Source organism: Salmo trutta, chromosome 5 (assembly GCF_901001165.1).
Source record: "Salmo trutta chromosome 5, fSalTru1.1, whole genome shotgun sequence".
Taxonomy (NCBI): domain Eukaryota; kingdom Metazoa; phylum Chordata; class Actinopteri; order Salmoniformes; family Salmonidae; genus Salmo; species Salmo trutta.
The window spans coordinates 56,715,405-56,732,125 of NC_042961.1; the positions used below are offsets into that span (position 1 = coordinate 56,715,405).

Below are 16,721 nucleotides of genomic sequence, written 5' to 3' on the forward strand. Positions count from 1 at the left end.
TTCTCTGGGTAGATGAGAGTCCAACGGTTGTGGCCGATATTTGCCCGTCCGTGACTGCTGAAGTTAGTTCATTTGTAGTGGCAGGCTCACTGGTAATCGTAGAAGGTTGTGAGGGACTTGTTTCCGGCGAGGTACTGGTTGAAGTTTCTGTTACACCTGAGGACATAGCTGTAGTTGTTTCCATTGTGTCTTTGGCTGTTTCTGGTGTCATGGTCACTCCCGATGTTGAAAACGTAGCTTCCACAGTTGCACTTGTTAAACCAGCTGAGGTCGATGTTGATTCTTCAGCAGATGTGCTTGCTTCAGAAGTTGTTGTTGATGCCTCACTTGTTGTTGAGGTACCAGCAGTGCTAGTTAGAGACTCACTTGTAACGTCGGAGGACACTGATGTGTGCCCAGAAGTGATTGTGGGAGACGGGCTTGTCACAGTCTCTGTGCTAGCTGATGGTTCTTGTGTAACAATGGTAGATGCTTCAGCTGGAATACTTGTCATTTCTAACGTTGTTGTGTGTTCTTCAGGGGTCGTTCCCGCTGCAGTTGTGGAGTCAGTTGGCTCTGCAGTTGTACTTTCAGTTCTCTGGGTAGATGAGAGTCCAACGGTTGTGGCCGATATTTGCCCGTCCGTGACTGCTGAAGTTAGTTCATTTGTAGTGGCAGGCTCACTGGTAATCGTAGAAGGTTGTGAGGGACTTGTTTCCGGCGAGGTACTGGTTGAAGTTTCTGTTACACCTGAGGATATAGCTGTAGTTGTTTCCATTGTGTCTTTGGCTGTTTCTGGTGTCATGGTCACTCCCGATGTTGAAAACGTAGCTTCCACAGTTGCACTTGTTAAACCAGCTGAGGTCGATGTTGATTCTTCAGCAGATGTGCTTGCTTCAGAAGTTGTTGTTGATGCCTCACTTGATGTTGAGGTACCAGCAGTGCTAGTTAGAGACTCACTTGTAACGTCGGAGGACACTGATGTGTGCCCAGAAGTGATTGTGGGAGACGGGCTTGTCACAGTCTCTGTGCTAGCTGATGGTTCTTGTGTAACAATGGTAGATGCTTCAGCTGGAATACTTGTCATTTCTAACGTTGTTGTGTATTCTTCAGGGGTCGTTCCCGCTGCAGTTGTGGAGTCAGTTGGGTCTGCAGTTGTACTTTCAGTTCTCTGGGTAGATGAGAGTCCAACGGTTGTGGCCGATATTTGCCCGTCCGTGACTGCTGAAGTTAGTTCATTTGTAGTGGCAGGCTCACTGGTAATCGTAGAAGGTTGTGAGGGACTTGTTTCCGGCGAGGTACTGGTTGAAGTTTCTGTTACACCTGAGGACATAGCTGTAGTTGTTTCCATTGTGTCTTTGGCTGTTTCTGGTGTCATGGTCACTCCCGATGTTGAAAACGTAGCTTCCACAGTTGCACTTGTTAAACCAGCTGAGGTCGATGTTGATTCTTCAGCAGATGTGCTTGCTTCAGAAGTTGTTGTTGATGCCTCACTTGTTGTTGAGGTACCAGCAGTGCTAGTTAGAGACTCACTTGTAACGTCGGAGGACACTGATGTGTGCCCAGAAGTGATAGTGGGAGACGGGCTTGTCACAGTCTCTGTGCTAGCTGATGGTTCTTGTGTAACAATGGTAGATGCTTCAGCTGGAATAGTTGTCATTTCTAACGTTGTTGTGTGTTCTTCAGGGGTCGTTCCCGCTGCAGTTGTGGAGTCAGTTGGGTCTGCAGTTGTACTTTCAGTTCTCTGGGTAGATGAGAGTCCAAAGGTTGTGGCCGATATTTGCCCGTCCGTGACTGCTGAAGTTAGTTCATTTGTAGTGGCAGGCTCACTGGTAATCGTAGAAGGTTGTGAGGGACTTGTTTCCGGCGAGGTACTGGTTGAAGTTTCTGTTACACCTGAGGACATAACTGTAGTTGTTTCCATTGTGTCTTCGGCTGTTTCTGGTGTCATGGTCACTCCCGATGTTGAAAACATAGCTTCCACAGTTGCAGTTGTTAAACCAGCTGAGGTCGATGTTGATTCTTCAGCAGATGTGCTTACTTCAGAAGTTGTTGTTGATGCCTCACTTGTTGTTGAGGTACCAGCAGTGCTAGTTAGAGACTCACTTGTAACGTCGGAGGACACTGATGTGTGCCCAGAAGTGATAGTGGGAGACGGGCTTGTCACAGTCTCTGTGCTAGCTGATGGTTCTTGTGTAACAATGGTAGATGCTTCAGCTGGAATACTTGTCATTTCTAACGTTGTTGTGTGTTCTTCAGGGGTCGTTCCCGCTGCAGTTGTGGAGTCAGTTGGGTCTGCAGTTGTTCTTTCAGTTCTCTGGGTAGATGAGAGTCCAACGGTTGTGGCCGATATTTGCCCGTCCGTGACTGCTGAAGTTAGTTCATTTGTAGTGGCAGGCTCACTGGTAATCGTAGAAGGTTGTGAGGGACTTGTTTCCGGCGAGGTACTGGTTGAAGTTTCTGTTACATCTGAGGACATAACTGTAGTTGTCTCCATTGTGTCTTTGGCTGTTTCTGGTGTCATGGTTTCTCCCGATGTTGAAAACGTAGCTTCCACAGTTGCATTTGTTAAACCAGCTGAGGTCGATGTTGATTCTTCAGCAGATGTGCTTGCTTCAGAAGTTGTTGTTGATGCCTCACTTGATGTTGAGGTACCAACAGTGCTAGTTAGAGACTCACTTGTAACGTCAGAGGACACTGATGTGTGCCCAGAAGTGATTGTGGGAGACGGGCTAGTCACAGTCTCTGTGCTAGCTGATGGTTCTTGTGTAACAATGGTAGATGCTTCAGCTGGAATAGTTGTCATTTCTAACGTTGTTGTGTGTTCTTCAGGGGTCGTTCCCGCTGCAGTTGTGGAGTCAGTTGGGTCTGCAGTTGTACTTTCAGTTCTCTGGGTAGATGAGAGTCCAACGGTTGTGGCCGATATTTGCCCGTCCGTGACTGCTGAAGTTAGTTCATTTGTAGTGGCAGGCTCACTGGTAATCGTAGAAGGTTGTGAGGGACTTGTTTCCGGCGAGGTACTGGTTGAAGTTTCTGTTACATCTGAGGACATAACTGTAGTTGTTTCCATTGTGTCTTTGGCTGTTTCTGGTGTCATGGTCACTCCCGATGTTGAAAACGTAGCTTCCACAGTTGCACTTGTTAAACCAGCTGAGGTCGATGTTGATTCTTCAGCAGATGTGCTTGCTTCAGAAGTTGTTGATGCCTCACTTGATGTTGAGGTACCAGCAGTGCTAGTTAGAGACTCACTTGTAACGTCAGAGGACACTGATGTGTGCCCAGAAGTGATTGTGGGAGACGGGCTTGTCACAGTCTCTGTGCTAGCTGATGGTTCTTGTGTAACAATGGTAGATGCTTCAGCTGGAATAGTTGTCATTTCTAACGTTGTTGTGTGTTCTTCAGGGGTCGTTCCCGCTGCAGTTGTGGAGTCAGTTGGGTCTGCAGTTGTACTTTCAGTTCTCTGGGTAGATGAGAGTCCAACGGTTGTGGCCGATATTTGCCCGTCATTGACTGCTGAAGTTAGTTCATTTGTAGTGGCAGGCTCACTGGTAATCGTAGAAGGTTGTGAAGGACTTGTTTCCGGCGAGGTACTGGTTGAAGTTTCTGTTACACCTGAGGACATAACTGTACTTGTTTCCATTGTGTCTTCGGCTGTTTCTGGTGTCATGGTCACTCCCGATGTTGAAAACATAGCTTCCACAGTTGCACTTGTTAAACCAGCTGAGGTCGATGTTGATTCTTCAGCAGATGTGCTTGCTTCAGAAGTTGTTGTTGATGCCTCACTTGTTGTTGAGGTACCAGCAGTGCTAGTTAGAGACTCACTTGTAACGTCGGAGGACACTGATGTGTGCCCAGAAGTGATAGTGGGAGACGGGCTTGTCACAGTCTCTGTGCTAGCTGATGGTTCTTGTGTAACAATGGTAGATGCTTCAGCTGGAATACTTGTCATTTCTAACGTTGTTGTGTGTTCTTCAGGGGTCGTTCCCGCTGCAGTTGTGGAGTCAGTTGGGTCTGCAGTTGTACTTTCAGTTCTCTGGGTAGATGAGAGTCCAACGGTTGTGGCCGATATTTGCCCGTCCGTGACTGCTGAAGTTAGTTCATTTGTAGTGGCAGGCTCACTGGTAATCGTAGAAGGTTGTGAGGGACTTGTTTCCGGCGAGGTACTGGTTGAAGTTTCTGTTACATCTGAGGACATAACTGTAGTTGTTTCCATTGTGTCTTTGGCTGTTTCTGGTGTCATGGTCACTCCCGATGTTGAAAACGTAGCTTCCACAGTTGCACTTGTTAAACCAGCTGAGGTCGATGTTGATTCTTCAGCAGATGTGCTTGCTTCAGAAGTTGTTGATGCCTCACTTGATGTTGAGGTACCAGCAGTGCTAGTTAGAGACTCACTTGTAACGTCAGAGGACACTGATGTGTGCCCAGAAGTGATTGTGGGAGACGGGCTTGTCACAGTCTCTGTGCTAGCTGATGGTTCTTGTGTAACAATGGTAGATGCTTCAGCTGGAATAGTTGTCATTTCTAACGTTGTTGTGTGTTCTTCAGGGGTCGTTCCCGCTGCAGTTGTGGAGTCAGTTGGGTCTGCAGTTGTACTTTCAGTTCTCTGGGTAGATGAGAGTCCAACGGTTGTGGCCGATATTTGCCCGTCATTGACTGCTGAAGTTAGTTCATTTGTAGTGGCAGGCTCACTGGTAATCGTAGAAGGTTGTGAAGGACTTGTTTCCGGCGAGGTACTGGTTGAAGTTTCTGTTACACCTGAGGACATAACTGTACTTGTTTCCATTGTGTCTTCGGCTGTTTCTGGTGTCATGGTCACTCCCGATGTTGAAAACATAGCTTCCACAGTTGCACTTGTTAAACCAGCTGAGGTCGATGTTGATTCTTCAGCAGATGTGCTTGCTTCAGAAGTTGTTGTTGATGCCTCACTTGTTGTTGAGGTACCAGCAGTGCTAGTTAGAGACTCACTTGTAACGTCGGAGGACACTGATGTGTGCCCAGAAGTGATAGTGGGAGACGGGCTTGTCACAGTCTCTGTGCTAGCTGATGGTTCTTGTGTAACAATGGTAGATGCTTCAGCTGGAATACTTGTCATTTCTAACGTTGTTGTGTGTTCTTCAGGGGTCGTTCCCGCTGCAGTTGTGGAGTCAGTTGGGTCTGCAGTTGTACTTTCAGTTCTCTGGGTAGATGAGAGTCCAACGGTTGTAGCCGATATTTGCCCGTCCGTGACTGCTGAAGTTAGTTCATTTGTAGTGGCAGGCTCACTGGTAATCGTAGAAGGTTGTGAGGGACTTGTTTCCGGCGAGGTACTGGTTGAAGTTTCTGTTACACCTGAGGACATAGCTGTAGTTGTTTCCATTGTGTCTTTGGCTGTTTCTGGTGTCATGGTCACTCCCGATGTTGAAAACGTAGCTTCCACAGTTGCACTTGTTAAACCAGCTGAGGTCGATGTTGATTCTTCAGCAGATGTGCTTGCTTCAGAAGTTGTTGTTGATGCCTCACTTGTTGTTGAGGTACCAGCAGTGCTAGTTAGAGACTCACTCGTAACGTCAGAGGACACTGATGGGTGCCCAGAAGTGATTGTGGGAGACGGGCTTGTCACAGTCTCTGGGCTAGTTGATGGTTCTTGTGTAACAATGGTAGTTGTTTCAGCTGGAATACTTGTCATTTCTAACGTTGTTGTGTGTTCTTCAGGGGTCGTTCCCGCTGCAGTTGTGGAGTCAGTTGGCTCTGCAGTTGTACTTTCAGTTCCCTGTGTAGATGAGAGTCCAACGGTAGTGGAAGATATTTGCCCGTCCGTGACTGCTGAAGTTAGTTCATTTGTAGTGGCAGGCTCACTGGTAATCGTAGAAGGTTTTGAGGGTTTTTGTTCTGGCAAGGCACTTGTTGCTGCCATTTTATTCTTGACAGATGCAGTTATATTTTTCTTGAGTCTGTCTGGGATTTTTACCCACATTTTAAATGTTGTAATCCCATCTGGTGGTGGATGATTTTTCTCTTTAGATGTTATAGTGAAGTCAGTTGATGAGGCTGTATTTGCTGTTTTGGGTGGTAGAGAATGAATCATTAGTACAGTTTTATAAGTTATTTCAACAAAAATAAATATATAATTAGGACTGCTTTCACACATCGTCTATATTTTCCTCGCCAGTTTAATACAATCCTTTATTGAATGAAAGATTTCAATAGAATGTTTTTGTAACTTCACATCCCAATATAATGGCGCCGGAAGAGGTCGCTGCCGGTGTACTGTTCATTTTACAGTCCCCTAACCTATTGCTATTGTGTTTTTTCGCGTTATTTGTAACTTATTTTGTACATAATGTTTCTGCCACCATCTCTTATGACGAAAATAGCTTCTATACATCAGGACAGCGATTACTCACCTCGTACTGGAAGAATATTTTTTCTTTAACGAGTTGGACACAAAGGATTTACTCCAAATACCCGACAAGGCCCTCATCCCCGTCATTCGCAGGAGAATGAGACGGAGATATCGGGGACGTAGCTCTCGGTGCCTTGTAAGGATCTGACGGCTAGTCGGTAATCTTCCTCTACATCCTAATGTGACATTAAAAATTGTATTACCTTGTGTTTCACTGAGTCGTGGCTGAACGACGACATGAATAACACACAGCTGGCTGGTTATACGATTTTTCGGCAGGATAGAACAGCCGCCTCTGGTAAGATAAGGGGTGACGGTCTATGTACAGTATATTAGTAAACAACAGCTGGTGCACGAAATCTAAGGAAGTCTAAAGGTTTTGCTCCCCTTGAGGTATGAAATCTCATGATAAGCTGTAGACCACACTATTTACAGAGAGAGTTTCAACTATATTCTTTGTAGCTGTCTATTTACCACCACAAACCGATGATGGCACTAAGACCGCACTCAATCAGCTGTATACGGCCATAAGCTAGCACAGACTGGAATATGTTCCGGTATTCTTCCGATGGCATTGAGGAGTACACCACATCAGTCACTGGCTTCATAAATAAGTGCATCGATGACGTCATCCCCACAGTGGCTGTACGTACAGTTGAAGTCGGAAGTTTACATACACTTAGGTTGGAGTCATTAAAACTAGTTTTTCAACCACTCCACAAATTTCTTGTTAACAAACTATAGCTTTGGCAAGTTGGTTAGGACATAGTAATTTTCCCAACAATTGTTCACAGACAGACTGTTTTATTCTGTGCATGTGACAAATAACATTTGAGTTGATTATATAATTACATACATTTTCCATCTCAGATCATGTCAAAAGATTAATGAGCACTGAGCAGTTAGCTGAACTCCTTCGACATTTTTCCGTTGGTTCATTTTATTGCAGTTTCAAAGTATGTTACAACATGCAAGGTTATATGGCTATGAAAGCTGCTGAAACGATACTCTAGAAGTATAGAGTTCCCTGTAAATGCCACTCCCATCCTCCTACTAGCGAAAGTCTACCGAATTACTTTTATCATCATTATAAAAATTACTTATTAACATTTGCTCATAGCATTAGATGACTTGTAGCACAACTGTCTTAAGGTTTTCTACAACGCATCACCGGGGGCAAACTACCTGCCCTCCTGGACACCTACACCACCCGATGTCACAGGAAGGCCAAAAAGATTATCAAGGACAACAACCACCCGAGCCACTGCACGTTGCACCACAGACTGTCCAGGAGTTGGCGGATGCTTTAGTTCAGGTCTGGGAGGAGATCCCTCAGGAGACCATCCGCCACCTCATCAGGAGCATGCCCAGGCGTTGTAGGGAGGTCATACAGGCACGTGGAGGCCACACACACTACTGAGCCTCATTTTGACTTGTTTTAAGGACATTACATCAAAGTTGGATCAGCCTGTAGTGTGGTTTTCCACATTAATTTTGAGTGTGACTCCAAATCCAGACCTCCATGGGTTGATAAATTGGATTTCCATTGATTATTTTTGTGTGATTTTGTTGTCAGCACATTCAACTATGTAAAGAAAAAGTATTTAATAAGATTATTTCATTCATTCAGATCTAGGATGTGTTATTTTAGTGTTCCCTTTATTTTTTTGAGCAGTGTATATATATATATATATATATATATATATATATATATATATATATATATATATATATATATATACAAATACATATACATATGTAGATATCAATTATATTGCTGACTATAACTTCACCAACAGTAAAATGCAGTTTATAACCACACCTATGATAATAGAATATTCCATGGAACTTAATTAGCCTAACCATTAGGTATGGGGTTTTACAGCGATCAATAAGAGAGAACTTAGTTGTATAGCCATTGCATGTGCATTGCTGATGACTAATACTAAGTTATCAGCTGTTAAATGCAGTTTAAAATCACATCTACCCTTTAAAAAAAGTAGTACTAAACATTGGAATGGGGTCTTACCTATAAGAGGCGACAATAGTAGAAAACTCCATAGTATATCCATAGCATGGTCTCCCAGGAAACCCATGATTGGTAAGGAGCAACCACTCTGTTTAAATGATGTTCAACAAGAGCTGAGACACATATGATACTTTATATAGAATGACACAGTGACTACAGGGAGGTTGTCCTGGTCAAACAGGCTGTTACGTGTTTCTATGTTCAGCCACTTAACTATCAGCTCTCTATGAGCTCTAGAATATTTATTATAGCTGGTGTGCAAGTTCAGGAGGGCACTGGAAAAGGCAAAGGCATCACAGTCAGAGATAAGAGATCTGTAGCTGTGATGGACCTCCCACTGTAAAAAGATGACAAAGGATTGTAAATGTCAATGCAAATAATATTTTAACATTTCAGGGGCTGCAATAAATATTATGCTGTTTTTTTTTCATCCTCCTGACAATGATTGAGTTAATATCTTCTTGCAACAGAAGGATCAAGCCAATAAAAACTGTGGAATCCATCTGTAGTGTACAAGTACACAAGATACAGATATTTGTTATTTTGCTAATTCAAAGATATAGCATTTCACCATCATTGTCCCATAAAAAAACACTATCCTCAGTATCCACTTGTTGTAGATATCATATCGATGGATAGGATTGAACATTGAATGATTATTTCAGACTCTTACCCCACAGAGTTGATTGATAACCTATTAGAATTCCAACTCCTGTAGCATAAGTAAGTGATTATGATGGAGGGGTCAGTGATGGCTATGTGACATTTATTTTGCCGGTAACTAGATGCATCATGCTACTATCTTCAACTAACCAACTGCCATGGTCACATTTGAGCAAGTTCTGCAATGTTTGATCAGGACCCATCCCTAGTGTTTGCTGTTCTCTTGTGACGCTGGGGACGGTAATAAAAATGAAATAATCATTTCATGTACACATTTAAAGATACATTCTGCGATTTAAAAAAAAAAACAGCAAAATGGCCAACCCCCTTACAAAAACAAACACATGATTCCACATGTGGAAAATCACAATGTTTTTACATGTGAAATTCTCACATATTGCACACGTGAAACCATGTGGCTTTAGAACACTTCACATGTGATGATATTTCACATGAAGTTTCACATCTCACAAGTGGATTTCCATGTGATCACAACCTTTCACATGTGAACTGATGTGGTTTTGGAACAACTTCGCAGGTGTGGATATTTCACACGTGGATTTTCACGTGATCACACAACCTTTCACATGTGTATTCCCATTTTCACATGATGCCCTGCAAACAATCTGGATCCGTTCTGCACATTTCACAGCTACGTTGAGACAATGACTTATCATTGACCCAAGCACTGCTCAGATAATCCCTACCATTGTGTCACAGAGCTGTCGTAGTACTGCTGAAAATGTACATTGTCCCAGGGTTGTTGGCAGAAAGTAACCTAATGTATGTCCCTCTAACTCCCCTGAATGCCTCTGTCAGTCATACAGCTATTGTATTTTATTTTATTTATTTATTTTACCTCTATTTAACTAGGCAAGTCAGTTAAGAACAAATTCTTACTTACAATGATGGCCTACCAAAAGGCAAAAAGCCTCCTGCGGGAACGGGGGATTAAGCAGTAATCATCCGCCTATGAACCTGAGTTATACTTAGGACTGAGGCTGTTTGCCCTAGTAGGAAGTCCACTGTGCAGCTTACCCTGCACTATCGGCTCAAACATATAGATCACTGTCATGTCTTCCTCTGATAAGCCTCCCAGTAAAGCAATAAAAACAATCTATAATCCCAGAAAAGTACTATTAATAACCCACATTAACATACACTATGTAGTCTAAGAAAGAAAGTTCATGAAATCGATCATTTGCTAGTAACAGACAACACTCATATACTGACTGTCTCTGAAACTCACTTAGATAATACCTTTGATGATACAGTGGTAGCAATACATGTTTTCAATATCTTCAGAAGAGACAGGAATGCCAATGGTGGAGGTGTTTCCATTGATGTTCAGTCATATTCCTGTAAAACTTAGCGAGGATCTCTTGTCAAATGCTGTTGAAGTAATATGGCTAGAGGTTCACATGTCTTACCTAAAGGCTGCTATAAACCACCAAGTGCTAACAGAAAGTATCTAGATAATAGGTGTGGAATGCTTGAAAATCTACACTACTAATCAACATACAAGAGAATTTGCGATGTCGGGGCTCTGATGTTGGGCCATTAGGCCTGGCTCGCAGTCGGCGTTCCAATTCATCCCAAATGTGTTTGATGAGGTTGAGGTCAGGGCTGTGTGCAGGCCAGTCAAGTTCTTCAACACCAATCTCAACAAACCATTTCTCTATTGACCTTGCTTTGTGCACAGGGACATTGTCATGCTGAAACAGGAAAGGGCCTTCTTCAAGCTCTTGCCAAAGTTGGGAGCACAGTATCATTTAGAACATGCCTGGGCAATTCCAGTCCTCGGGGGCCTGATTGGAGTCACACTTTTCCTCCATCCCTAGAAAACACAACTTATTTTAAACTAATTGCATTTTTAACTGAAGATCATGATTAGTTGATCATTGGAGTCAGGTGTGTTAGCTGGCGCTGGGACAAAAGTGTGACACCAATCAGGCCCACGAGGACTGGAGTTGCCCAGGCCTGGTCTAGAATGTCATTGTATGCTGCAGCTTTAAGATTTCCCTTCACTGGAACTAAGGGACCTAGGCCGAACCATGAAAAACATCCCCAGACCATTATTTGTCCTCCACCAAACTTTACAGTTGACACTATGCATTGGGCAGGTAGCGTTCTCCTGGCATCTGCCAAACCCAGATTCCTCCATCGGACTGCCAGATTGTGATGCGTGATTTATCACTCGAGAACGCATTTCTACTGCTCCGGAGTCCAATGTCGGCGAGCTTTACAACACTCCAGCCAACGCTTGGCATTGTGCATGGTGATCGTAGGCTTGTGTGCGGCTGCTCGGTAATGGAAACCTGTTTCATGAAGCTCCCGACGAACTAACAGTTCTTGTGCTAACCTTGCTTCCAGAAGCAGTGTGGAACTCAGTAGTGAGTGTTACAACCAAGGACAGACAATGTTTATGCGTTTTAGCACTCAGTGGTCCCGTTCTGTGAGCTTGTGTGACCTACCACTTCACGGCCGAGCCATTGATGCTCCTAGATGTTTCAGTTGACCGGGGTAGCTCAAGAGGCTGCCTGGATCTTTAATTTAAAGACCCTTGCTCCATACGTTCTTAACATAGACTTTGATCTGAAGCCATTCTTGTGATTATTGTGATTTTTGCTATCGTAAATGTTTATAGGCCTATGTAGCCAAATTGTATCTATGATCGTATGATATCCATTCATGTTTTTGGTATGTTATTTTTATATCTGACAATTAACCAATGATATCAGGCCACACCCGGCCATGATTACAAACACCTGTGTGTGTCCTTTGACACTTTATAAACTAGTCACCCCGCAGTGTTTGTCATTATACCCTGATGAAGACAGCTTGTCTGTCGAAACGTTGGTTATTAGGTTATTAAATTATTGCGTCTGAACTCCTAGAGTGTGCGGCTCTCCTTTAATTTTTCAAGTGTTCTACTCCGCTAGCCAGCACCTCGCCTAAATAGGTGTGTTTTTTTCACCTCTAGATGAATCTGTTACCCAGTAAACAGCACCCAACCGACTAAAAGCTCTAAAACGATGCCGAAATATAATTATTTTCCTGACACTGGTGAAAGACCCAAACAAGATTACTTTGAATATAACCAAAGGGAAAGTGATGAGATAATTGTCTCGGAGTCCCTGTGCATGTGACAAATAACATTTGAGTTGATACTAACATCAAGGCGGTGACCCGATCCTTTAAGTTCATGCTCTACAACATTCGCAGAGTACGACCCTGCCTCACACAGGAAGCGGCGCAGGTCCTAATCCAGGCACTTGTCATCTCCCGTCTGGATTACTGCAACTCGCTGTTGGCTGGGCTCCCTGCCTGTGCCCTTAAACCCCTACAACTCATCCAGAACGCCGCAGCCCGTCTGGTGTTCAACCTTCCCAAGTTCTCTCACGTCACCCCGCTCCTCCGCTCTCTCCACTGGCTTCCAGTTGAAGCTCGCATCCGCTACAAGACCATGGTGCTTGCCTACGGAGCTGTGAGGGGAACGGCACCTCCGTACCTTCAGGCTCTGATCAGGCCCTACACCCAAACAAGGGCACTGCGTTCATCCACCTCTGGCCTGCTCGCCTCCCTACCTCTGAGGAAGCACAGTTCCCGCTCAGCCCAGTCAAAACTGTTCGCTGCTCCGGCACCCCAATGGTGGAACAAGCTCCCTCACGACGCCAGGACAGCGGAGTCAATCACCACCTTCCGGAGACACCTGAAACCCCACCTCTTTAAGGAATACCTGGGATAGGATAAAGTAATCCCTCTAACCCCCCCCCCCCCCCCTAAAAGATTTAGATGCACTATTGTAAAGTGGTTGTTCCACTGGATATCATAAGGTGAATGCACCAATTTGTAAGTCGCTCTGGATAAGAGCGTCTGCTAAATGACTTAAATGTAAATGTAAAAAAATAATATAATTACATACATTTTCCATCTCAGATCATGTCAAAAGATTAATGAGCACTGAGCAGTTAGCTGAACTCCTTTGACATTTTTCCGTTGGTTTATTTTATTGCAGTTTCAAAGTATGTTACAACATGCAAGGTTATATGGCTATGAAAGCTGCTGAAACGATACTCTAGAAGTATAGAGTTCCCTGTAAATGCCACTCCCATCCTCGTAATAGCGAAAGTCTACCGAATTACTTTTATTGTCATTATAAAAATTACTTATTAACATTTGCTCATATCATTAGATGACTTGTAGCACAACTGTCTTAAGATTTTCTACAACGCATGACCGGGGGAAAACTACCTTCCCTCCTGGACACCTACACCACCCGATGTCACAGGAAGGCCAAAAAGATCATCAAGGACAACAACCACCCGAGCCACTGCCTGTTCACCCCGCTATCATCCAGAAGGCGAGGTCAGTACAGGTGCATCAAAGCTGGGACCGAGAGACTGAAAAACAGCTTCTATCTCAAGCCAATCAGACTGTTTAACAGCCATCACTAACATTGAGTGGCTGCTGCCAACATACTGACTCAATCTCTAGCCACTTTAATAATGAAAATTGGATGTAATAAATGTATCACTAGTCACTTTAAACTATGCCACTTTATATAATGCTTACATACCCTACACTACTCATCTCAAATGTATATACTGTACCCTATACCATCTACTGCATCTGGCCTATGCCGTTCGGCCATCACTCATCCATATATATAGTTTTATGTACATATTCGTATTCATTCCTTTACACTTGTGTGTATAAGGTAGTTGTTGTGAAATTGTTAGATTACTTGTTAGATATTACTGCATGGTCGGAACTAGAAGCACAAGCATTTCACTACACTCGCATTAACATCTGCTAACCATGTGTATGTGACCAATAAAATTTGATTTGATGTCCACTGTCCCTCTTCAGAAACAGAGGTTCTTGCCCTATGGGTTGTTCTGGCTTGGACAAGGCTTACTTTAATGACTACTATATGTTTGCCTATAGTTTGACTATAATTTGGAATTACTCTAATTTGACTATTCACGTTGCAAGTTTTTCCCAAATTCTCAGGTCTTATAAACATTTCCATAATTTGCAAGTTCACTCACTGATACTCTTCGCATTCACGATAAATAACGTGCATATATTTTAGTGTGTTTTTCGGAAGTTCAATACGTTTGGTTTTGAGCATCATTGCAGTGTTACAATATGTTGTATATTATATTTTACCTTACAAATGCACTGAAAATGGACTAATTTACACATCTTATGAGTATATCTTTTGATGTGACAACACTGAAGAAATGACACTTTGCTACAATGTAAAGTAGTGAGTGTACAGCTTGTATAACAGTGTAAATTTGCTGTCCCCTAAAAATAACACAACACACAGCCATTAATGTCTAAACCGCTGGCAACAAAAGTGACTACACACCTAAGTGAAAATATCCAAATTGGGCCCAAAGTGTCAATATTTTGTGTGGCCACCATCATTTTCCAGCACTGCCTTAACCCTCTTGGGCATGGAGTTCACCAGAGCTTCACAGGTTGCCACTGGAGTCCTCTTCCACTCCTCCATGACGACATCACGGAGCTGGTGGATGTTAGAGACCTTGCACTCCTCCACCGTCCATTTGAGGATGCCCCACAGATGCTCAATAGGGTTTAGGTCTGGAGACATGCTTGGCCAGTCCATCACCTTTACCCTCAGCTTCTTTAGCAAGGCAGGGGTCGCCTTGGAGGTGTGTTTGGGGTTGTTATCATGTTGGAATACTGCCCTGCGGCCCAGTCTCCGAAGGGAGGGGATCATGCTCTGCTTCAGTATGTCACAGTACTTGTTGGCATTCATGGTTCCCTCAATGAACTGTAGCTCCCCAGTGCCGGCAGCACTCATGCAGCCCCAGACCATGACACTCCCACCACCATGCTTGACTGTAGGCAAGACACACTTGTCTTTGTACTCCTCACCTGGTTGCCGCCACACACGCTTGACACAATCTGAACCAAATAAGTTTATCTTGGTCTCATCAGACCACAGGACAGGGTTCCAGTAATCCATGTCCTTAGTCTGCTTGTCTTCAGCAAACTGTTTGCGGGCTTTCTTGTGCATCATCTTTAGAAGAGGCTTCCTTCTGGGACGACAGCCATGCAGACCAATTTGATGCAGTGTGCGGCGTATGGTCTGAGCACTGACAGGCTGACCCCCCACCCCTTCAACCTCTGCAGCAATGCTGGCAGCACTCATACGTCTATTTCCCAAAGACAACCTCTGGATATGAAGCTGAGCACGTGCACTCAACTTCTTTGGTCGACCATGGCGAGGCCTGTTCTGAGTGGAACCTGTTCTGTTAAACCGCTGTATGGTCTTGGCCACCGTGCTGCAGCTCAGTGTCAGGGTCTTGGCAATCTTCTTATAGCCCAGGCCATCTTTATGTAGAGCAACAATTATTTTTTTCAGATCCTCAGAGAGTTCTTTGCCATGAGGTGCCATGTTGAACTTCCAGTGACCAGTCAGTATGAGGGAGTGTGAGAGCGATGACACCAAATTTAACACACCTGCTCCCCATTCACACCTGAGACCTTGTAACACTAACGAGTCACATGACACCGGGGAGGGAAAATGGCTAATTGGGCCCAATTTGGATATTTTCACTTAGGGGTGTACTCACTTTTGTTGCCAGCGGTTTAGACATTAATGGCTGTGTGTTGAGTTATTTTGAGGGGACAGCAAATTTACACTCTTATACAAGCTGTACACTCACTACTTTACATTGTAGCAAAGTGTCATTTCATCGGTGTTGTCACATGAAAAGATATACTCAAATATTTACAAAAATGTCAGGGGTGTACTCACTTTTGTGAGATACTGTGTATATATATATACAGTGGGGCAAAAAATTATTTAGGCAGCCACCAATTGTGCAAGTTCTCCCACTTAAAAATAAATTCATTAAAAATCCTACAATGTGATTTTCTGGATTTTTTTCTTCTCAATTTGTCTGTCATAATTGACGTGTACCTATGATGAAAATTACAGGCCTCGCTCATCTTTTTAAGTGGGAGAACTTGCACAATTGGTGGCTGACTAAATACTTTTTTGCCCCACTGTAATATATATATATTGTTGACTATAACTTCACCAGCAGTAAAATGCAGTTTATAACCACACCTATGATAATAGAATATTCCATGGAACTTAATTAGCCTAACCATTAGGTATGGGGTTTTACAGCGATCAATAAGAGAGAACTTAGTTGTATAGCCATTGCATGTGCATTGCTGATGACTAATACTAAGTTATCAGCTGTTAAATGCAGTTTAAAATCACATCTACCCTTTAAAAAAAGTAGTACTAAACATTGGAATGGGGTCTTACCTATAAGAGGCGACAATAGTAGAAAACTCCATAGTATATCCATAGCATGGTCTCCCAGGAAACCCATGATTGCTAAGGAGCAACCACTCTGTTTAAATGATGTTCAACAAGAGCTGAGACACATATGATACTTTATATAGAATGACACAGTGACTACAGGGAGGTTGTCCTGGTCAAACAGGCTGTTACGTGTTTCTATGTTCAGCCACTTAACTATCAGCTCTCTATGAGCTCTAGAATATTTATTATAACCGGTGTGTAAGTTCAGGAGGGCACTGGAAAAGGCAAAGGCATCACAGTCAGAGATAAGAGATCTGTAGCTGTGATGGACCTCCCACTGTAAAAAG

The 16,721-nt window shown here is 43.5% G+C and overlaps 1 protein-coding gene across 1 annotated transcript; it reads right to left on the bottom strand.

The window, feature by feature from the left end:
- Nucleotide 1: 1 nt before the first annotated feature.
- Nucleotides 2-3,486, bottom strand: LOC115194988 (mucin-5AC-like; the record flags this gene model as incomplete). The annotated part of the gene is made up of 1 exon (XM_029754890.1): nucleotides 2-3,486. A coding segment is annotated over exon 1 (3,354 nt), but the record flags the coding sequence as incomplete, so codon positions are not given.
- Between the last annotated feature and the right edge of the window lie 13,235 nt (nucleotides 3,487-16,721).